Here is a 21,954-nt window from a genome sequence, read left to right on the forward strand (position 1 = left end):
ACATGCTTGTTGATTGACTTAACAATGGACCTGTGGTTTTTTATGAGCAAGATGGGAAGGAGAAAGTCCCACCGGCAAGCTGAGTGTAAACAACGCTCCCTGGACGTCAGTGGTCTAAGGTGGGAGCAGAGCCTCGGCCTCGGAGACCACAGTCTGATGGCAGGCGTTCAGTTGGCCGTTGTCAACGGGAATTCTGCTTTCTAGGCGCTCACAGTCCAAGAGGGGAGACAGCCCAGTCCGCTGGCGGTGGCAAGGGGAGCCCCAAGTCCAGTCTCTGGGAGTTTGCTCTGTGCGGGGCCAGGCCGAGGGCTGCTCAGGTACCATCGCATTTAAAAATGGCCCCGTCTCTGCCATTGTACAGATGGGAATACTGAGACCCCAGGGGGCTAGGGCTCCGGAGCCTCCTCGGGTGTCCGCACCGGGCTCCTCCCGGTCCCCTGGGAGGCGGGTTTCGGGGTCTCCTCGGGATCTTCAGGGCTTAGCCTGCTCCCTCAGAAAGGCCATTCTGACCCCAGCTGCCCCCACCCCATCACGCTGCTCCCCACAGCGGGCCCCAGGTATTTCTACGCTTTCTCGGTTCTCTTTGGGGCCCTTTACGAGAGGGAGGGGGCGGCGACGGGTGGGGGGTGGGGAGCCGGGCGCGAGCCTCAGTTTCCCCAACGGGCGCCGGCCGGGGTGGAGGGGCGGGACGGGTTCCCGGGGGCGCCAGCCGGAGGCGGCGGGGGCGCAGCGGGCGGGCCGGGTGGGCGGGCCGGGGGCGGCGGCGCCACCTTAAGGCGGCTCTGCCCGCGGCTCCCGGCCGAGCCCCGCCGGAGGGAGGCGGCTCCGCGCGGGGCCCGCCGCCCGCGCCTCCGCCGACACCCGGCCGCGGCTCGCGCGACCTTCCGCGCCCGCCCCGTGCGCCCCCCGCCCGGCCCGCGCCCCTCGCGTCCCCGCCCCCCGCGCGCGCTCGGGGGGGCGCGGGCGCTCCGGGGTCCCGGCCCCGCGCCGCCGCGCCCCCTCCTTTCTCCGAACGGCCCCCCGGCTCTCCCCCCGCAGCCCCGCCACCTCCTCGTCACCCCCCACTACCCCCCCTCGGGATCGTCGGGCCCCGGCGGCGCGGGGGGCCTCCGGATCGGCAGGATGTACCCCCAGGGGAGGCACCCGGTGAGTGGGGGGCCCGGGCTGCGCCGGGCGGGGGCGCGGGCGCCCGGGAGCTCAGACCCCAACGTGCCCCCCAGACCCCGCTTCAGTCCGGCCAGCCCTTCAAGTTCTCGATCTTGGAGATCTGCGACCGCATCAAAGAGGAATTTCAGTTTCTTCAGGCTCAGTACCACAGGTGAGGGGGGGCGGGGGCGCCCCGCCCCGGGGGGCCCCGGGAGCTCACCTGGGAGCCCGGGGGAGAGGAGCCGGCCTCTGGGGACCCCCGGGGGCGCAGCCAGGCGGGGGCGGGGCCTCCAGGGAGCGGGGAGGAGGGACCCCCCCCAGGAGGGAGGAATGGCTTCCAGGTGGAAGGCAGGTGAGGTGCATGGGGACACTCAGTACTGGGACACTTTGAGCCTGAGAAGGGGCGGGAAGGGACTGGGAGCAGGAGGTGGGGCGGCGCTAGGGAAGTGGGGAGAGGGGAAAGAGCCAAACCCGTCACTTTGGAAAGTGGCCCAGAGGGGGTGTCCCCGTGTCCTTCACAGGGTGGGGTGTGGTGGGGGCAGGGTGGCCATAGAGGCAGGGCCCAGCGGGACCCCATGCCCCATCTCCTTTCCAGCCTCAAGCTGGAATGCGAGAAGCTGGCCAGTGAGAAGACAGAAATGCAGCGACATTATGTCATGGTGAGGAGTTCATCATTGCCAGGACTGGGCAGGGGGGCGGGGGGGGGGCTCAGCTGTGAGTAAAAGCGGGAGGGGTGTGAATCCGGCTCACACTGCCACTCCCGGACTCATTTTGCGTGTCTGTGAATGGGGCTGGTTGGGATTCCAGGCTGCCTTTACGCCGGCCTTCCCAACTCGTACAAACAATGACACAAGGATGTCCTCTCTCTCCGTGGGCATCTTTGAGGGCCCAGGGTCTCCGGGCACCTCCTCCTGTCCCCCTCCCTGCTTCCTCCCCTGGTCTTCCCCTCTGGGCTCCCATGGGGCTGGGAGGTTCTGTGCCCTTCTGTGATTCCCCCGAGCCTGGGGACTCCTGGAAGAGCCAGCGTTGGACTGGCCCTGTAGACATTCCCAATTGGCTTTTCCTTTGCAGTACTATGAGATGTCCTACGGGCTCAACATTGAAATGCACAAACAGGTAACTGTGTTAGGGGGTCAGAGTGTCCAGTAGGAAGGGCGAGGGTCTTGGAGGTCCCTTTCAGCTCAGGGAGTCTGATGTTTGGAGATAGATCCTGATGGTCTGAGGTGGAACTCAAGCTTCTGTTGGTGCTTTGAAGGATGTGACATGGGCCCAAATGCTCTGAGGTTCTGAGATTCTTGTCAGTTTCTGTGTGGGATTCAAGGTTCTAAGTTAGACCAGGAGGTCCTGAAGTGGACTCCAGCTGTTCAAGATCAACCCTGAGATGGGGCGCCTGGATGGTTCAGCCGGTTAAGCATCCGACTCTTTGATTCTCAGCTCAGACCTTAATCTTGGTCTTGGGCCTTGAACTCAAGACCCACATTGCGCTCCACACCCAGCACAGAGCCTCCTTAAAAAAAAAAAAAAAAGATTAACCCCAAGAACCTGACATGGACCTCAAGTTTCTCTGATAGAGGAGCCCTGAAAGATTGGGAAGTTGATGGACTCTTAGATTCTGTCCCTTAGGATATCAGAATGGTGGGTAGAGCCTAAAACAAGGTGGCTTCCAGGTGGGTGGGAAGGGGTAGTGGGTGGGCTGAGAGTGTGGGCTGCCTGGGGGGTGCCTTTCTGGGTCCATGTGGGCTCTGTTGACCCTGGTATGGGCTGGAGAGGGGTGATCCGGCAGGAGTAGGGTGTGGTCGCATGGGTCCATGAAATAGAACTCCTTATAGGGCCCCGAGTGGTGGTCAGGTGCTAGGGCCCAGTCTCCGCCCTCCCAGTGGGAACTCAAACCCCGTCCAGCACCCCTCCAACCCAAGCACAAGCAAAGCTGACCCCACCCCACTTCTCTCTGTTCGGTACCCCTGGCCCAGACCCAGTCCCCGGTGAAACCTACAAGTAAAACGCAATGTCTCCACTCCAGTCCCTATTCTGACATCAAACACGTGGGTTTCTGCACACCGACCAGTTCTCCAGCTCCCACACCAGCAGATGTCCAGCCTGATTGGGACCCTGTGTGCCTGGTCAGCACAGACCCCAGCTTCAGGGCTCAGTCCCACTGGCCTGGCCTGTTTCAGATACCAAGCAAAAGTCTGGGTCTCCGGCCCAAACTTCTGACCACCCAACTCTGTGTAAATTGAGGGTTCCCATAATCCCTATCTTGGGCTCAATCATTTGCCCAAACAGTCCCCAGAACTCAGGAAAGCAGTTGACTTACTAGGTTACCCGCTTATTAGACAGGACGGAGCTCAGCCAGACGGAAGAGGGCAGAGACCAGGCATGGGTCGCACAGCGCCCGTGGCCTCCCTGGGGGCGTCCCCCTCCCAGCACCTCCATACTTGGACCGGCCCAAAGCTCTCCATCAACTCTGTTAGGGGTTTTTATGGTGGTCTCACTGCATAGGCCTGAAATCCTCGGCCACTGGTGATTAACTCCATCCCTCTAGTAAAAGCAGGTATGGCTGAAAGGGGGTTACTGAGAGCAGCAAATGATGTCCTGCCCCCACCAGGTCCCTTACCCATCACAGAAATCCCAAGAGTTTTAGGGGCTCTTCGCCAGGAACTGGGGACAAAGAGCGAAAGACGGATTTCTTCTTATGAACCCACCACCACAAAGCCCCTCCCCGAGGGTGGTGCGCTGGGGGGGTCTCTGCCTGGTTGTGGCCCCAGGCTGCAGAGGAGACCCAGAGAGAGCCTGTGCCCAGGAGAGACGGCCTGGGAGGGCCACTCCTTTGTTCGTGATGACCCCCAGGCCCCTCTGAGTGGGGCGGCTGTGTGGCTGCTTCCCGGGAATCTGTTGATTGAGTCTGGCGGCTGGTGGATCTGTCCCCGCCTTCCGGCTCTCGGTTGCCCTGGGCATCTGCTCAGTAGACCGCTTGCTTCCCCGGCAGCCCCTTGGTCTGCCCCGAGTCTCTGCCTCTTCAGCTGCCGCATCCCCCGTTTGCACCTGCTGGGGACGGCCCCCTACCTCCTGGCTTTACCAAGACTTCTTATGTCTGGAGTGGAGGGTCTGGACCGAGGGTCCTCCCTCCAAGCTTGCTCCCCACTGTTTCCTGCCAGGCCGAGATTGTGAAACGCCTCAGTGGTATCTGTGCTCAGATTATCCCCTTCCTGACCCAGGAGGTGAGTGGGCCCCGCTGGGGCAGAGGGGAGCTGGAGGCTTGGAGGAGGGCGGCCGGCTCAGAGTGGTGGGCACTGGTTCCGCTGGGTGGCCCGGGGGAGGGGGGCACTGGGTTGGAGCAGGGGGCTTCAGGGACTGAGGGGGCTGGTGGCTGAGGGTGAGGAGTGGGGGGTCCAGCCCTGCTGCCAGGCCTGCTGGGTCCCAGTCCTGGCTGTGTGCCCTTGGCTGCTTGCCTTGTCTGTGCCTTTGTGGAGATGTTTAGACAAATGAACACAGCAGGGTGATAGCTAAGTAAGCACCCGGTAAAAAGTTAGCCCTTCTGTGTGCTCAGTGAAAGCAGCTCGTCACCAGAGGACAAGTACTGTCCACTTCCTCCCTCAGGAAGTCCCTGGAGGAGACCCATGGTCCAGACAGAGAGGAGATGGTGGGAGCCGGAACTGAGGGAGGAGACGGGGAGTCAGTGTTTTGGGGGGACAGAGTCTCCATTTGGGGAGGTGGAAAGTTCTGGAGATGGAGGGTTGGGGTGGTCACAGGACAGTGAGTCTGCTTCATGCCGCTGAGCTGTGGCCTTAGAGACAGTGACCGTGACAGTGACGACTCTTAAATATCCATAACCACAATAATAATTTTAAAAAGATAGAGCCATGGCAGGTGGCAGTATGAACACCTCCCTGAATCTTAAAAAAAATGTTCGCCCTTGTAAGAATTCAAGTACCTGCCAGCCTCAGGACCTTTGCACCAGCTGTCCCTGCTTCTGTCTGGAGCATTCTCTCTGTAAGAGGTGTGAGGGCAGGTTCTACTGCAGGAGGGATAACTGGGGGGGGGGGGCTTTGTTGTGATGGGGAACAGATGCTTATCTCACTTTGGACCCCACTGAATCTGAGATTTTTCCGGAAGCTTGGGATGGAGGGATATCCCAGCTAGACTGAGACTGTAGAGACGATGTCTGAGGCCAAGGGTAGGGACAGGGTGGCTGTGTGAGAACAGCAACATGGGAAGAAAGGAGGTTGAAAAGACTAGGAAGTGAATGAAGACACACACGTGTACTCTGGCGACTCCATACTAGGCCAGGAGTCAGCAAACCGTAGTCTGAGGGCCAAGTCCCACCCTCTGTCTGTTTTGTAAATAAAGTTTTATTGGTACACCATCATGCCCACTCATGTGCGTGATCTCTGGAGCAGCGTTCCCCATCAAATGGCAGATAGAAAATCTGCGACAGGCTTGCAATGCTGAAAGTACCTAGTCTGGGACCCTTCAGAGAAAGTTGACCAACCCTCGGCCTAGACACACTTACACACGGGTGTGCCACACACAGCAGCTTCCTGGTCGCCTCTGACAGGTCCTCGGTGGGGACAACCCGAATCCCCGGCCTCGGGAGTGTGCGTGAACAGCCGTAGGTCGTGGGTTCCCACGGGAGCTGCCCGCCACGTGTGGGCCCTTGCTATGCGTTCGTCTGTATTTCGATTTCAATATATTAAGTTTCTGCGGACATTTGTATTAAATTAAGTGAAACGTTTCGTTCTTCACTTGCACTGGCCACATTTCCAGTGCTCAGTGGCCACGTGTGGCCGGCGGCTCCCTTACCCAGCAACGCAGGTCGGGCACCGTCTGTCACTGCTCCAGGTAGGGAGAGGCAGGAAGAGGGGCGGCAGCATGGCGGAGTCACCGGGCTCTCGGGCTGCCTGTTTCTTCTCTTCGACCCGGTCCTTTAGCTGGTGCTGATTAGACCGCAGTTCTTTGCCGGGGGCGCTGGGCAGTGTCCGAGACGAGGGTCTGGAGTGGGTGGGGGCTGGGGATGCTGCTCGGCCCCCCGCAGCTCCCGGGACTCCCCCCGCCCCCCAGAGAACGACCCTGCGTCCCCAGTGCCCAGGGACGTCCTGATCCTTCGGCCCTGACTTACACTGACTGGTTTTCGCTGCCCCGTACATGCTTTCTTTGTCTCTGTGTTTGACTCACGACTTAAAATGGAAAAGGGGAGAGAGGGGAGAGAGACACCGAGCGCTGGGGACAAGGATGGGTGCAGGCAGGCGAGCTGGGGGTCAGGGGGCTCTGCCTGGGAGGCCGGGGGTGGTCAGCAGATGGGGAGCCCGAGCACCCCCTTCCCGATACCCCCCCCCCAGCATCAGCAGCAGGTGCTACAGGCCGTGGAGCGGGCCAAGCAGGTGACTGTGGGGGAGCTGAACAGCCTCATCGGGGTGAGTCCCCCCTGCCCTTCCCCTGCCCTCGGGACACCCCACCCCCAGGGCCCTCAGTGGGTGGCACCCAGTGGGTGCTCAAGCTGGGGGTGCCGGGTGGGCAGCCGGCCTGAGCTCTGGCCTCCCCGGAGACTCTGGGGCGCAGACTCTGTGCGGGCTCTGGGCTGCCCCCGAGGCCAGGGGCGCTGCTGGGCTGCGGCCTGGCCCTGGCCCACCCCTCCTCTCTCCAGCAGCAGCAGCTCCAGCCGCTGTCCCACCATGCTCCCCCGGTGCCCCTCACCCCTCGCCCTGCTGGCCTGGTGGGCAGCAGCGCCACGGGGCTGCTGGCCCTGTCCGGAGCACTGGCCGCCCAGGCTCAGCTGGCTGCAGCCGCCAAGGAGGACCGGGCAGGTGGGGAGGCCGAGGGACCCAGAGGTAAGTGGGCAGCACAGAGTGGCAGGGGCTGGGGGACAAGGGTGGGGAGGGGGACGGCAGGCCACCCCGTCCAGAGCACCAGACGCACCGAAGCGTGAGGGAGTGAACGATAGGGCCTGCGACCCCCAGCGGCTGTGTGTTCTCGGGCCAGTTACTGCCCGTCTCTGGGCATCTATCTGGATGGTTGGGGGCGAGGAATAACCCACTGCTTTGCCAGGGTGTTGGAAAGAGAAGGGAGGTTCTGAGCGGGGGAGAAGGCTCTAGAAGCTCTGGAGGGGTGCGCCCTGTGGCACCACGGGCTATGAAACCCTCGTCTTGTCTTCTCTCTCTCTGCCTCCCCTGCGACCTGCCAGTGGAGAGAGCTCTGAGCAGGGTAAGTTGAGGACGGCGGGGAACTTGGGGGATCTTCGCCTTGTACGGGCACGTGGCTGCAGCCGATGGTTCTGAGCTGATGGGGGGCTCGGTAGCAGACCCAAGCCGGGTCTCTCAGGCGCTGGGCCGCTGGAGCCTCGTGGTTGTGGGAGGGGCCCCTCAGGCCAGAGTGTTAGGGATCGAGTTTTCCAGCTCGAGTCTTTTCTTGCAATGAAGAATCGAATGCGGGCGGTGGTGGCATCCGCGCAGCCGCCCGTCCGGGAGTGTGTCCGACCTCCCTCCGCGAGTATCCGCCGGACTGCTGCCCGGTAGAGCCAGTGAGCCCCGTGGGTCATTTTTTAAGGAAGTGTTTAATTTTGGAACAATTATAAATGCACAGGAGGTTGCAAAGAAAAGCCCCTTGGCCCAGCGCCCCCGCGGTGCAGTCTCCTATAAAACGCAGCATCCGGTGCAGGCCCCGCAACCGACTCCGCTTCCCGCGTCCTGCGGCCACCTCTGTTCTGGTGCGCGTGCGCTGGGCGGGTCTACGCAGTTGCGTGACAACCGAGTTTGCGCCTGCGGGTTTTCCAGGAGCCCGGTTTAAAAAAGGCAGAGGCTGTGGACTCGGAGTCCGTTCCGGGTCTGTCGGCCCAGCGCGTGTCCAGGCTGTCTCCGCCGTCGCCGTCGGCGCGCACCGGTTCTTGCCCGCACGGGTCACGCTCTTTTCGTGGTGCCGAAGCTCCAAGATCCGAACGCATTTTGCGCTCAGAGCTCGTCCCAGCCTGTGCCCGCGCCCGGCCCGCGCCGCCATCCGTGGTGCCCGCGACGGCCGTGAGTCCGCCCTCCTACGGTCCCATTTCGCAGATGCGGAGCTGGAGGCCCAGCTCTGGAGAACCGCGGTGGGGACGCTCCGTCTGGGCTGCGCCCGGGGATGGGCGTCTGTCCCTCCCTCTGTTACATGTAAAACGCGTGTTCGCACATGTTCAAGTCCAAGACAGGAGGTAGCAGGTGCCCTGGGGGTCCTGCTCCTTTGACAGACTGTGTGGGAGACCAGGCCTCCCTCTCACGGCGATAGCGTGCGGTGGGCATCCCAGGAACCAATCACTTCTGCAAAGACCCTGTTTTCAGATAAGGCCCCATCTAGAGCTTCTGGCTGGACACGTAACTGTGGGGGATGCTGCCCAGCCCAGGAAAGGGACCGTGGCGCCCCCCACCCCCCATCCAAGTCCCCTTTCCTAAAACGACTCCTGTCCTCAGTGTGAAGGGCTGCTTCTCCCCACTGTCAAGTGTGCCCCACAGGAAAGAGGGGATGTCAAATGAGACATTATGCCCTCAGGGACACCAGGCCCTGTATGGGGACATCTGTGGCTCTTGCGACTCGGGGAGCACCGGACATGGAGGGGATGACGGGGGGCGAGATGCTGCTCAGCCCCCCCAGCGTGCCGGTGGCGGCCCCACAAGGCCGAGGCGAGAGACCCTGGTGTGCTATGTGGGTTTCTGTGTCCGCACACACACGGGCTGGTCCTCCAGAGAGCCCCGGGGGCACTCCGAGCAGAGAGCCCGATGCGGGGCTCAATCCCAGGACCCTGGAATCATGACCTGTGCCCCAGGCGGACCCTCAATGCCTGAGCCACCCAGGCGCCTTTCTTTCTTTCTTTTTAACATTTTATTTATTTGAGATTTATTTCTTTATTATCAGAGATCGTATTGCTGGTGTGTGTGGGCTGGCTTTGAGTCCTGTCTCGGCCCCTAAGTCACTGTACAGCCCTGTCTTCCCTTAGGCTGAGTTTCCCTGTCTGTACCATGCAATTAACCATCACTTGCCCACAGGCTTGCTGTGGGGAAGCCTGCTTCTCCCTCTCCCACTCCCCCTGCTTGTGTTCCCTCTCTCACTATCTGTCTGTCTCTGTCAAATAAATAAATAAAATCTTAAAAAAAAGAAAGAAAGTTGAGACGTGGCAACGTGGAAAGCTGGCCACGTGTATCACTGAACTAAAGCAAGCACGGCGCGTGGCCGCGGCCTTGGCCTTTCTCTAAGTCAAGGGCTTAGCACTGAGTCCAGCCTTGGAAGGTCCCATTTCCCAGATGGGGAAGCTTGAGGCACAGATCCTTATAACAGTGTTGGGGACCCCCAGTCTTGGCTCAGCCAGGATGGAGTCTGGGGCCCCAGGAGCCTGACCCTTCGACCCACCCAGCTCTCGTCTCTCTGCAGAGCGCATCCCCCTCACCCCCTGGGAGTGTGGTGGAAGAGGAAAGACCGGGCGGCCCAGGGGGCAGTGGGAAGCAGCGACCTGAGGACAAGGATCTCTCGGGACCTTACGTAAGTGGGGGGCAAGCAGAAGTCTGGGGTGGGCCCCCAGTCTGGCTCCTCAGAGCCTCCCAGAGCCCAGCTCACTCTGCAGCCTTCCATAGCGCACCATTGCCCGGGGAAGCCCTGTGGGGCCGGGCCCAGCTCTGGGTGCTGTGTCTCTGGAGCCCCAGGACGGGGCATCCGTCTTCCCCCCTCCTGGCTTTGGCTCAGCCTGTCTGCAATTCCCCCTCCCCCCGCCTCTCTGTGAGGCCCAGAGTGCTCTCTGCTGCAGGGGGCTGTCCCGGGCCGGACCCCCTCCCTCACTGGAGGAGCACTGCACCTGTAGTTTCTGCCTCTAGCACCCAGGGCCCCCGCGGAAATGTGGGGGCCGGGACTGTGGCTGGCGAGGAGACACTTATCCCATCGGTAGGGACAGCCTCCCCCTGGTCCCCGCCGCCTGTCAGGCCGTCTCCACCAGAGCTGCCTTTGGTCTTCAACCATCATCACAGCTTGTTCTACGTGTCAGCAACTCATTCTGTCTTAGAGAAGAGAACTGGGGATGGTTGGGGGGCCGTTAAAGAAACACCCCCCTGCTGGGAAGATGCGGCCTTCAGGCGGGCTTTGGTCTTCCTGGGCTTCTCAGCTAGCCCAGAGGGCGGCCCCAGACAGCACTGTTCCTCGCAAGGGCGGTAGGGAGCAGCCGCAGAAGGAGGTAGAATAGATGTGGGGATAGGTGTTAAGAAAATCCTTCCAGGGCAAGCTTGGAGGGCTTCCTGGAGAGGGCAAGGCTGAAGGCCGGGAGAAAGGAGGGGTGAGGTCTCTGGCAGATGGGTAGACGAGACAGACCACCCTGACAGGACTGGATGAGTCCTGGCCTCTGGCTTTCCCCTCCCTGCACGAGCAGGAAACAGATCCAGGGAGGGCTGGGGGTGCTCAGGGCCCCGCAGCAAGTCTTGGGTGCGCAGCTCCGTCCCCTTGTTTTTCTCCACGAGGGACACCCCCCCCCACCTCCCCGCCGCACCTGAGCTAATGGCAGCCTTCTTCCTGAACCAAGCCCATGGGCCTCTGAAGCCCCGGACTCCTGGTCAGACGGGGGCTGGCCCTGTGTACACCCCCGCCCCCGAGAATGAGTCAGAGGCCGGGAGGCAGGGCAGGCAGAGGCACGGCCAGGGTAAGCTCCCTCCGCCCCGTACCCCTCCAGGAGAGCGATGAAGACAAGAGTGACTACAACCTGGTGGTGGACGAGGTGAGTCGGAGTCCGACCTCTGACTTCCGGGACTTGGAGGTTGGGGCACAGTGAGCGGCCGGTTTTCCTGAGGGCTGGGGGGCCTGGGGGAAGGAAGGGTCCTGCCCCCCTCCCACCGTGCATGGCTGGGATGAGGGTGGCACGGGAGAAGGGGAGTAGGAGATGGGGGACACCTCAGGCCGACCTCCTCGCCATAGTGCAGGTGGGGAAACTGAGGCCCAGAGGACCCTGAGGATGGGCAGCAGAAGTGACTTTAAGCCCTGGCTCACTGTGTGGCTGGGGGAGTGCGCCCCCTGCTATGGTCTCACTTTTCCCCATCTGTTCGAGGCGGGTGACGAAAGCAAGTCCTGACGTAGCCGTGACTCTGTGTGCTTATGGGCTGGGAACGATCAGTCCTATTTTACAGATGAGTAAAGTAAGGCACGGAGCCAGGGGAATCATAATCCTCTCAAGGTGGACCGTAGGTGCCCAGTCTGGAGTGTGGGATGTGGTTTGGAAGGGGTCTAGAGAGGGGCTTTCCTCCTTCACCCACTTCATCTCCACTTAACGTCACCTCGTCGAACCCAGGACCAACCCTCGGAGCCCCCCAGCCCAGCTACCACCCCTTGTGGAAAGGCACCCATCTGCGTCCCTGCCCGTCGGGACCTCGTGGACAGTCCGGCGTCCTTGGCCTCCAGCCTCGGCTCTCCACTCCCCAGAGCCAAGGAGCTTGTCCTGGTAAGGAGCAGGGGAGGCCTTGAAACTCACTTTGTTCATCCTGGGGACCTGGAAACAGATGCCACCACGCAGGATACGGAGTGGACAGAAAGCAGCCCGGCTCAGGTTCTTTGCCACCTTCTGAAACACCGCTTCTCCTCTATCTGAGTGTATTTCCCAAGTGGACTGGCTCTGTGGGTAGGAAGAGACCACTCACCCACCGCCTTGTAGAGAAGCCAGGCATCTCTCGTAAGAACTAGGAAGCCCCCTGGAGATGAACACAGGGACCTGGAGGAGGGAGGCTCTCGCGAGGGCCACTCCAGCCCCCCAAGTGTTAAAGTCTTTGCCAGGTGCTGGAGACACACCAGCCCCACCTGAGCTGTCCCCAGAGGCAAGAGGATCACTATGGGAACAATCTTGTCCGTGCCAGCTGTAGGACGCCCCCCCCACACACAGTCGAGGTCCGTTTGTCCCACCCCCTCCCTCCCCCAAATCTTCCCCAGACCCCTGCCCTGCACTTACCCAGACAGTGTGTCGGTTTCTAGGCCTCCCCTCCCAGCAGGTTGCTATGGCAACCGCAGAGGCTGGGGCTCCCGAGGCATCTTCGGTGACCTCCTCCACTCCAGGAGACCAGAGGGGGAGGGGCAGCTCTCTTCTCCCAGAGAAGCGCCCCCCCCAAGGCCTCCCTGTCCCACGTGGTCGCCACCCACACCCCATCGTGGGCGTGCGCCTGTGGCGGGTACAAAATGTGGGATTGTCTAGTGGAAAGAGGGGACAAGAATGGGAAGTTCTTGAAAGGCCAAGGAGGTGCAGCAGATAGAGTGCGGGGGTGGGGGGGGGGCTGGTCCCTGAAGGCCGGCTTCCCCTCCAGAGCCACAGCTGCGGCAGGTGGGGAGGGGTGGGAGGAGGCATACCCCGACCCTTGGACCCTTGGGAGCAGGTGAGGGGCCGGGCACCTGTACTGGGTGCTGGTCCTTCATCCGGGAGCTCCTCTGCCCCGGGGAGTTTCCCATTCCCTGTCCCCAGAGGACGGGACAACCTCCTGACTTCCTGTCCCCCTCTCCCTGCAGGCGTGCCCCTGCTCAAGGCCAGTCTACACCCGCACTCCTAACCGGGTATCTTATTATACAGGAGCACAGCCTGGCCGCAGGTGCCGGCTCCCCTCCCCCGCCTGTGCGCAGCCCTGTGGGCAGATGCCCGCCCCTTCCGCTCACACGTGCACCTGGTGCTCCCGTGTGCAGACCCTCACGTGTCCCCATGTTCAGGGGACCAGCCGAGGGGCCCGCGCCCCTGGAACCGCAGAGGGGCGCTGCTTGGCGCCCTGGCCTAGCGCGGATACCCCCGCTCTGTGCTCTCACCTAGTTTCCCACCCCCTCGTGGGCTGCCAGGTGCCGGGTGCCAGGGGGTGATCGGTCCTGACCTTTCTCCCCAGAACGACCTTCCCGCCAGCACTCCTGCCCCCAAGTCCTGCGACTCCTCCCCGCCCCAGGATGCATCCACCCCCGGGCCCAGCTCAGCCGGGCACCTCCGCCAGCTTGCTGCCAAGCCAGCGCCTTGCACGGACAGTGTTGGTGAGCCTCTGCTGGGGCCTGTCAGAACGGGTCTCTTCTGGCGGGGGTGGAGGGGTGGTTCTAGAAAATGGTAGGGAGTGGGGGAAGCAGGAGGTTTGAATCCAGCTGGGGCCTGGCCTTGGACCTTTCCATGCCTCTGAGCCCAACACTGACTCCCTCTGGACCTCATTCTCCTTATGGTCTTGGGTTAACGGGGGGGGAAACTGAGCCCTAGAGGGGAAGTGATTTACTCAAGAGCTTTAGCCTAGTGAGCCCTGGCAAGACGGGCTTTGGATTCAGGCAGCCTTGGGTTGAGGCCAGCCTTGGCTACTCAGCAGCTGTGTGACCGTGGGCAAGTGGCTCAACCTTTCTGAGCTTCAGGTTCCCCGTCGTTAATGTTGGGACGACAGTGTTCCCCTTTTCTGTCTTATGGCTAGGCCCTGTGCTGGTCCTGGGGTCCCCCCAAAAATCAGCCCTGGAGCCTGCCCTCGAGATGCTCCCAGATGGTGGGGAAGGAGACCCAGACCCCAAAACTGGCCGTCCTGTGTGATGGTGGCTAGGGTAGAGGGAGGGAACCAGCGTGGGCAAGGTTAGAGGGGGGGTGAGAGGAGGAGGCTCAGTGATGTTCTTGAGATATGGTTGGACATTGGGTCTAGGTTGTTGGGTTTTTTTAAAAATTTTTTTAAAGATTCTATTTATTTATTTGACAGAGAGAGAGAGAGACAGTGAGAGAGGGCACACAAGCAGGGGGAGTGGGAGAGGGAGAAGCAGGCTTCCTGCTAAGCAGGGAGCCCTACGCCGGGCTCGATCCCAGGACCCTGAGATTGTGACCTAAGCCAAAGGCAGACGCCTAACAACTGAGCCACCCAGGCACCCCTGGGTCTAGGTTTTGAAGGGTGAGTAGGAGTTTCGCCGCTGAGGAAGGAAAGGGGACAGCATGTCAGCCAGAGGGAACAATATATTCCCAAACATCTGGAAACAGGAGAGGCTGTGGTGGATGCCGGACCAGAGCACGGCAGCCCCGAATGACCAGCCACGGCTGTGGAAAGCGGGATCTGGGCCGGAGGTGTCTGAAGACCTTCCTCTCTCTCACTCAGCCCTGCGGAGCCCCCTCACGCTGTCCGGTCCCTTCACCACGTCCTTCAGCCTGAGCTCCCACAGCGCCCTTAACGGGGACCTCTCTGTGCCCAGCTCCTACGTCAGCCTCCACCTGTCCCCCCAGGTCAGCGGCTCTGTAGTGTATGGACGGTCTCCCATGGTGAGTCCTTGGCGTGGGGGCACCAGGAGGTACCAGCAGGGTGCAGGGGCTGGGGGCCAGGACAAGAAACCACTTACGTAAGGAGAGACAAGGGACTAGGGAAAGGGATGGGAGTCCATGTGCATGTGGGGAGGTGATCTGAGGGTCTCAGTAGCCCACAAGCTTAATACAGAGACGCACCTATAACCGGCAGAGGCAACAGTGAGCATGCTGCCTTGTAAGGAGCAGAGAGCCCCAGCCACAGGGCTGAGGGTCCCATTCTGGGTCCTTATGACTCTGCGGTTCTAGGAATCCCTGGGCAGAGACTTTGGGGTTCCCGCAAGTGAAAGCCTCCGCTCTCCTAGCTGCAGTGTGGGTGGAGGACAGGGCATCTCTGGCCTCTTGGGGAGGGGCCCATGAACAGATTGGGGATCCTCTGATAAATGGAGAAGTATGGCAGGTGAGCTTGGGGAAAGGCACAGGTGGGCTGGAGTCCCCTGACCCGTGACACCCCCTCTGGCATTTTGGCAGATGGCATTTGAGTGTCACCCGCATCTCCGAGGGTCCTCTGTCTCCTCCTCCCTGCCCACTATCCCTGGTGGAAAGCCGTGAGTATTGGCTCTGGGCCCCCATTGCGGGGTGGGGCCTGGGGTTCCCTGGCGGCCTTTCCGGAAGGTCTCTTTGAGCAGCTCCCTGGAGAGAGAGAGGTGTGTAACAAGCAAAATGGAGACCACTCTTTCTTAACTGGAGGGGAGGGATTTTGCGCCCCCCCCCCCTCCTGCCCCAGCCCAGGACATTTGGCACTTCTGGTGATATTTGTGGTTGCCACACCCACGACTGACCCCTAGTGGGTGGGGGCCGATGGTCCGGCTGCCCACCCTGCAGTGCGTGGACCCAGGGATGGACCCAGCCCTGGGTGCCCAGAACTTTCTGCCGCGGTGGGAATGCTCTGGACGTAAGCTGTCCAGTGATCGCCATCGCTACCGGCCACCTGTGGCTCTTGCCATGGAGGAACTGAAGTTGTAAATGTACTGACATCTGATTGGCCCCTGTGGCTGGTGGCTACCCCTGGGTCCCATTCTCTGGAGCTCTCCCGGCATCTCCCTGGGTCCCCTCTACCAGCGCTTACTCTGCACTGGGTGGGACGCCGGGTGAGGGCTAGGACCGCCGCCCCCATGTACAGCGCTGTTGGGTCACCAGTGATCACGGGGCTCCTTCCCCAAACGCACCGGGCACCGGGCAGGGGGAGGGGGGGCGAGGGCGCGGCGGGCGGGCCGCTCCCCCGCGTCACAGCCGTCCTCCTGCTCCTGGGGCGCAGGGCCTACTCCTTCCACGTGTCCGCCGACGGGCAGATGCAGCCGGTGCCCTTCCCCTCGGACGCGCTGGTGGGCGCGGGCATCCCGCGGCACGCGCGGCAGCTGCACACGCTGGCGCACGGCGAGGTGGTCTGCGCCGTCACCATCAGCGGCTCCACGCAGCACGTGTACACGGGCGGCAAAGGCTGCGTCAAAGTGTGGGACGTGGGGCAGCCGGGCGCCAAGACCCCGGTGGCGCAGCTCGACTGCCTGGTGAGGGCCCGGCCCGCCGCCTGGGGGCGGGGCTTGGCTGCCGGCGGGGCGGGGCTGGTCCGATGGGGGCGGAGCCCGGGAGTCGGCTGGGACGGGGGCGTGGCTCATCCGGCGGAGGCGGGGCTCGCGGGCCAGACGGGGGGTGGGGGTGGGGGGGGGCGGGACTCGCAGCCTCTGAGAACTTACCTGGCGGGGGCCGCCCGGAGGCCTGGTGGGAGGGCCAGGCCTACACCCTGGGCTGTCTTCCGTCCCAGAACCGGGACAACTACATTCGCTCCTGCAAGCTGCTGCCCGACGGCCGGAGTCTGATCGTGGGCGGCGAGGCCAGCACCTTGTCCATCTGGGACCTGGCAGCGCCCACCCCGCGCATCAAGGCAGAGCTTACTTCCTCGGCTCCAGCCTGCTACGCCCTGGCGGTCAGCCCCGACGCCAAGGTCTGCTTTTCCTGCTGCAGCGACGGCAACATCGTGGTCTGGGACCTGCAGAACCAGACCATGGTCAGGTGGGCGTCGTGACCCCCCTCCCCCCCACACACACCCGCCTTGGCTTGTACGCTGCGGGGGGCAGATGAGTGGCCTGGGAGGGCCCCGCTCCTCGAAAGACCCTGGCCCTTCTCCTTGCAGGCAGTTCCAGGGCCACACCGACGGCGCCAGCTGCATCGATATTTCCGACTATGGCACTCGGCTCTGGACCGGGGGTCTGGACAACACGGTGCGCTGCTGGGACCTGCGGGAGGGCCGCCAGCTGCAGCAGCACGACTTCAGCTCCCAGGTGCTGCAGTGGGTTGGCTGGGAGGGCCATAGAAGTTTCAGGAATCCGGAGACCCCTCCTCCCCACCCAAGGCACTCACTTCCACAGGCCGAGTGGGACCAAAGGCCTGCTGTCTGTCCTTCGGACAGATCCACAGGCCTTCCCCCTAAATTCTCCAGGGACAGAGGGAAGCACAAAGGAACTGATTGATTTTTAAGCTGTGGGCCTACTAAGACCCTCAGATCGCTTTTCCAGATGCTTGTGCCAAGCCACTCCCCTATTCCTTCCTTTCTCCTCCTGGCCTTCAATCTCTTGGCCCTACCAAGAGTGTCTGACCGCTCCTGGGGCTCGCCATAGGGAAGCCACTGATTGGGGGGACAGGTAGAGGTTGACATGGTAGTTGGGCAGAGAGGTCTCTGTTGAGGGCATCGTGGGAGTCCAGGCTGAACGATGTGGTGAAGGGGCTGAACAGAACCAAGGGGCTCCTCAGGGCTGAGCAGAGTCACCCAGATCCTCTTTCCCCCTGCCTTGGGGGCAGGGCGTGAGCTCGTTGACTTGACATTTAAGGCCTCCACGCTCTGGTCTCAGCCACAGCATGCCCTGCCACACCTCGACCTCTAGCTGAGCTGATATGCGTTCCTGTTCCTTTTGCCAAATGGGTGAGCTCCTACTCATCCTTCAAAACCCATCTCCATTTTGCCCCCTTCCTTGAAGACTGGGGGTAGCTAACTCCCAAACTCCTTTGGTTCTACCTTCTCTTCTCTTCAGCTTGAAAGTTGCTTTGATAAGGAAGTTGGGGTGCAGGGGGACGTGTCTGTCCCTTGTCCCTGAGACTTAGATGGGTGGTTCTCTGGGGATCCCATGGTGAGTGTCTCCCATCCCGTGGGGTCCCCTGCCTTATTTTTTTTTTTTTTTTTTACAGAGAGAGAGAGATCACTAGTAGACAGAGAGGCGGTGGTGTGGGTGGGGGGAAGCAGGCTCCCTGCTGAGCAGAGAGCCTGATGTGGGACTTGATCCCAAGACCCTGAGATGACCTGAGCTGAAGGCAGAGGCTTAACCCACTGAGCCACCCAGGTGCCCCGCCCCCTGTCTTTATACAGGAACACATCTATGTGGCCAGGAAAGAACTTGTAAGCGCGCCCAGTCTTCTCTTTGCTCTCAGTTTATGGTTCTTCCCACAAGTGTCCTCTCAGTAAGACTTTGAGAAGTTTCTGGGGGGAACAGGGCCTTACACCTCCCTGTGCCTCCCTCGGCCTCGGGCACGGCAGGGTGAGGCCACTGAGCCCTTTCAGATCAAAGTCAGAGGACGCGTTGGCAGGCGGGGAGAGCTCGAAGCTGGAAGTCCGAAGGCCCGGATCCTTCACGGATCCATGACCTTGAGCTTGCTGGGGTCCCAGCTTGCTTCCACCATCTGCTCGCGGGGGCGCGGGGGGCGGGGGGCGGGGGGACGCGACGACTGTCCTCGCCCGGCTTCGTGCTCTCCCCGCTTCCCTCCCTCCCGGAGCTGTTGTGCGTTTGGAGCGGAAAATGGATGTGAGGCCCCAGGGTTCCGTGTAATTCTGATTAATATTAATGATTCGACATGCAGTTGCCTGCTGCGTCCCAGGCCCCGGGCCAGCTGCCTCTCCGTGCGGGGCTGCGGCGGGAGAGCGCTGGGCCTCTCCCCTCCCCTCCTGGGCGTCCTCCACCATCTGAAGGGGGTTCTGATCTGCCCACTTCCCTCTGCACCCCCCAGATCTTCTCCCTGGGCCACTGCCCCAACCAGGACTGGCTGGCCGTGGGCATGGAGAGCAGCAACGTGGAGGTTTTGCACGTCCGCAAGCCCGAGAAGTACCAGCTGCACCTCCACGAGAGCTGCGTGCTCGCCCTCAAATTTGCCTCCTGCGGTGGGTCTTCGGGCTTGGGCAGGGCTCCAGGGCGCTGGGGCGGGCTTGCCAACACCAGCACACCACAGACAGCCCACACGGCCAAACGCAGGATGCCGGTGGGATTTGAGTCTTAGCAGATCATTTGTTAGTGTAAGTTTTTCCCAAGTATTGCACTTGTTTGTTCGCACAAATAGATCCTAAACGGTGCGTGAGATATACTTACACTTGGGGAAAAAAAAAAAAAGCGAAACGATTTTTAGTGTAAGTATGTCCCGAGGATTGCCCTGGACACACACATACGCTAAAAATAAATAATACATCGTAAGATACGGTGCATCTGTACCGAAAGCGATTTATGATTTTTTTTCGGAGATTTAAGCGTAACCGGACATCCCAGATTTTACCCGGCCGCCCTCTCCTGGGGGCTCCCCCTTCTCAAAGGCCAGGTGGAGCCCCAGGGGGGCCCAGTGTTCCCGGGCCAGAAACGAGCCCAGCGGCCAGCCCGCGGTGGTCTTCAACATGCCCGCCTCCCCTCCCCAGGGCGCTGGTTTGTGAGCACCGGGAAGGACAACCTGCTGAACGCCTGGAGGACGCCGTACGGGGCCAGCATTTTCCAGGTAGCGCAGCGCCGGGCAGGCGGGCGGGCAGTGCCGGGCAGGTCGCCACGGGCCTGGGGCCCCAGGGTGGCCTCGCTGGGGGGGCAAACCGGAGAACTTCCCCGGGTCCTCCCATCCCCCCCACCAACCCCGGCCAGCAGGCACTAAAGCAGGGTCTGCACCTGCCTGCAGCCCGGGTTCTTTTTTTTTTTTTTTTTTTTTGATTATTTGTGTACTTAATTTTTTAAGACGTAGAATTTGTCATCTTAGCCATTTCAAGTGTACTGTTGAGTGGCACTAAGTGCATAAGCACCGTCCTGCAGCCTCCCCCACTGCCCGTTTCCAGAACTTTCCATCCCACCACACGGAGCCTCTGTCCCGACTAAGCTCGGACTCCCCACCCCGCCCCAGCCCCCGCTCCCACCCCCTCCTCTCTGGTCTGTGTGGACAGGACTCCTCTGGGGCCCTCCTGGGAGTGGGGTCCTGCGGGACGGGTCCTTCTGGGTCTGGCTCCTCTCACTGAGCGCCGTGTCCTTGGGGTCCCTCCGCGTGATGGCAGGGGTCAGGGTCCTTCCCTTCCTGAGGCTGGGCCGTGTTCCCGTGTGGGGACGGACCTAGCGGTGTTTATCTGTCTACCTGTCAATGGAAACGTAGCACTTGCGGGCTCAAACCTGTCCACATCCTCACCGACACTTGTTAGTGAGTCTTTTTTGGTCCCAGCCGTCCTAATGGGTGGGGGGGGGGGGGACTTCTACATTTTTTAAGGGCAGGAAAACAAAAGGGGAATCATGTGACACAGATTTGGCCTCTGGACTTGCTGGCTAGAGATGGATCTGGACCAGCCTGAGAACTTCATGCTGGGCCCTTTACAGGGAAGGTTTGGCGCTGCTGGTCATTGTGCCGTGAGCTTTAGCTGGCCTTCTGCAGTGCTGTGTGGCCTCAAGCCCGCGGCACACGCTCTCTGAGCTTCCTCCAAAGGGGCAGGGCTGCAGTTCCCTCCCTCTCGGGGTCAAGAACACAGAGGTCCTGCCCTTCCCAGGAGCACGGTCACCTGTCCAGAGGCTCAATTCTAGTGGACCTTCTTCTGGAAACGTGTGTCACCCTCCCTTCCCCTAACTGGGAGAGTCCTGGCGCCCCACCGTGGGCTCCGGTGTCCCATGTCCCGTCTTGGCTCGGCTCATCCTTGCGGGCAGGCCCTTACCCAGTCGCCCTGTCTCTTCCCTCTGCACATCGTGCAGGGCCCCGTCTCACCTCCCCCTTCTCGCCCTCTCCCCGTCCCTGCCCACAGTCCAAGGAATCATCCTCCGTGCTGAGCTGTGACATCTCCGGAAATAACAAGTACATTGTGACAGGCTCAGGGGACAAGAAGGCCACCGTGTATGAGGTGGTCTACTGAGACCCCCGCCATCTCCCGGCACCCCTGGCCCGGCTCCTGGGGAAGGGGCATCCCGGACAGAGACCCCGACACCCCCTCTCCATTCATACCTGTGAGTGCTAAGTCCCGTCTGCCTTCTGGCCGACTCCTTCCCACCTTCCCTGGCTGGATGTGGGGCTGGACGGGCAGGTGGACTTTGGGGAAATAAATGTATTTATCACAACTGCCTTTCTGTCTTGGGCTGAGCCAGCGACTGTGGCTTTTCTCGCGCACTGTCACTGGGGAGGGGTGAGTGGCTGCGGGCGAGTGGCTTTCCTCCTCTCCGCCTCCCGTTCCTTTCCTGGATGATGAAGGAGCCGGTCCTGCCTCAAACAGCGCGGGGTGCGCCGTGAGCAGCTGGCGTGGTGCAGGGCAGCACGGCTTAAGGGATACCCGCGGACCTCCGTGGCTGAACACCACGGACCCTGATCACTCACTCTTGTCCCCGGGCTGGTGGGGCTCGGCTCCCAGTAGACACCCGGGGCTCCAGGATGGTGGACTTCCTGCCGTCATGACAGACAGCTTGGGGGTCCAGTGTCACAGGGAGAGGAAGTCACACGGGCACTCGGGGCTCTGGCCCCAGAGAGAGCTGCCTGGGTCTCTTACCGGCCGCTCTCTGGACAGAGTCCTCCCAAGATGCTGCACACGTACAAGGGGCTGCAGAACACAGGGGACCACATGGCTCTTGGGGTGCTTGCCTTGGAGACCCCCAGATGATTCCAGGCCCACCCTGAGGGTCTGAGTGAAGCCCACGGTCCCAGAGGAGGGGATGGTAAGCGAGAGCTGACCCGGAGAACGGCCATTTGTGGGGGTCATGCAGGTCTGTGTAGGAACAGGGAGCAGCATGTGCAAAGGTTTGGAGATGAGTGTGGCCGGGTGGAAACCAGGCGGGCCGAGTACTCCTCCTCCTGGAAAGAGGCCTCCAGCCCAGGCTGAAGCAGCCTACAGGACGTGGCCAGCCAGGGGGCACGGTCAGCATCAGTGGGAGGCCAGGAGCCAGCAGCGGCAGAGAGGGGTGGGGGGGTGGCTAGTGGGGGTGGGGCGGGGGGCGGGGTCGGGGCGCAGGGCAGAGCCATATACTCTATTCTGGAAGCTCCCATGAGCCTGGGCCGCCGTGGAGGGGCTGGGTGTGAAGCCAGGATGCTGCTGGGAACCTCCCGGACGGAGATGGGAGATGGTGGGGACCCCAGGGGAAACAAGTCGCACCCGGGTGGAGGTTTAGAGACACTCTGGGGAGAGGGTAGTTCTCTGGGTAAGGAAAGCAGAGTGGTGGGCGCCTTCTGGGACGCCTCTCCTGGAGGGACAGGTAAGCAAAGGTGCGAGAGCCGCCAGCGCGGAGAGGCTGGAGGAGAAGCTGTCGGCGACCCTCTCCCGCAGGGCACTGCCAACAAGGACCCATCACTCACTGGGGGGCCGT

At 61.7% G+C, this 21,954-nt stretch overlaps 1 protein-coding gene across 2 annotated transcripts; it reads left to right on the forward strand.

The window, feature by feature from the left end:
• The first annotated feature begins 993 nt into the window (after window positions 1–993).
• On the forward strand, window positions 994–20,721 carry TLE2 (TLE family member 2, transcriptional corepressor). Of its 2 annotated transcripts, none has more exons than XM_082736832.1 (19): window positions 994–1,146; window positions 1,221–1,318; window positions 1,742–1,805; window positions 2,218–2,262; window positions 4,302–4,364; window positions 6,483–6,557; window positions 6,788–6,989; window positions 9,518–9,642; window positions 10,814–10,858; window positions 11,426–11,575; window positions 12,987–13,125; window positions 14,202–14,362; window positions 14,873–14,949; window positions 15,660–15,909; window positions 16,164–16,411; window positions 16,533–16,680; window positions 18,395–18,545; window positions 19,068–19,144; window positions 20,412–20,721. In XM_082736832.1, the coding sequence occupies exons 1-19, from the start codon at window positions 1,123–1,125 to the stop codon at window positions 20,517–20,519; spliced, it is 2,250 nt and encodes a 749-aa protein (XP_082592958.1). In that variant the 5' UTR covers window positions 994–1,122; the 3' UTR covers window positions 20,520–20,721. The 2 variants fall into 2 exon arrangements, with proteins under 2 accessions (XP_082592958.1, XP_082592959.1); XM_082736833.1 differs by having other exon boundaries at window positions 6,791–6,989.
• The last annotated feature ends 1,233 nt before the right edge of the window (window positions 20,722–21,954 follow it).

This window comes from Mustela nivalis, assembly GCF_964662115.1.
Source record: "Mustela nivalis genome assembly, chromosome: 1".
Lineage (NCBI taxonomy): Eukaryota > Metazoa > Chordata > Mammalia > Carnivora > Mustelidae > Mustela > Mustela nivalis.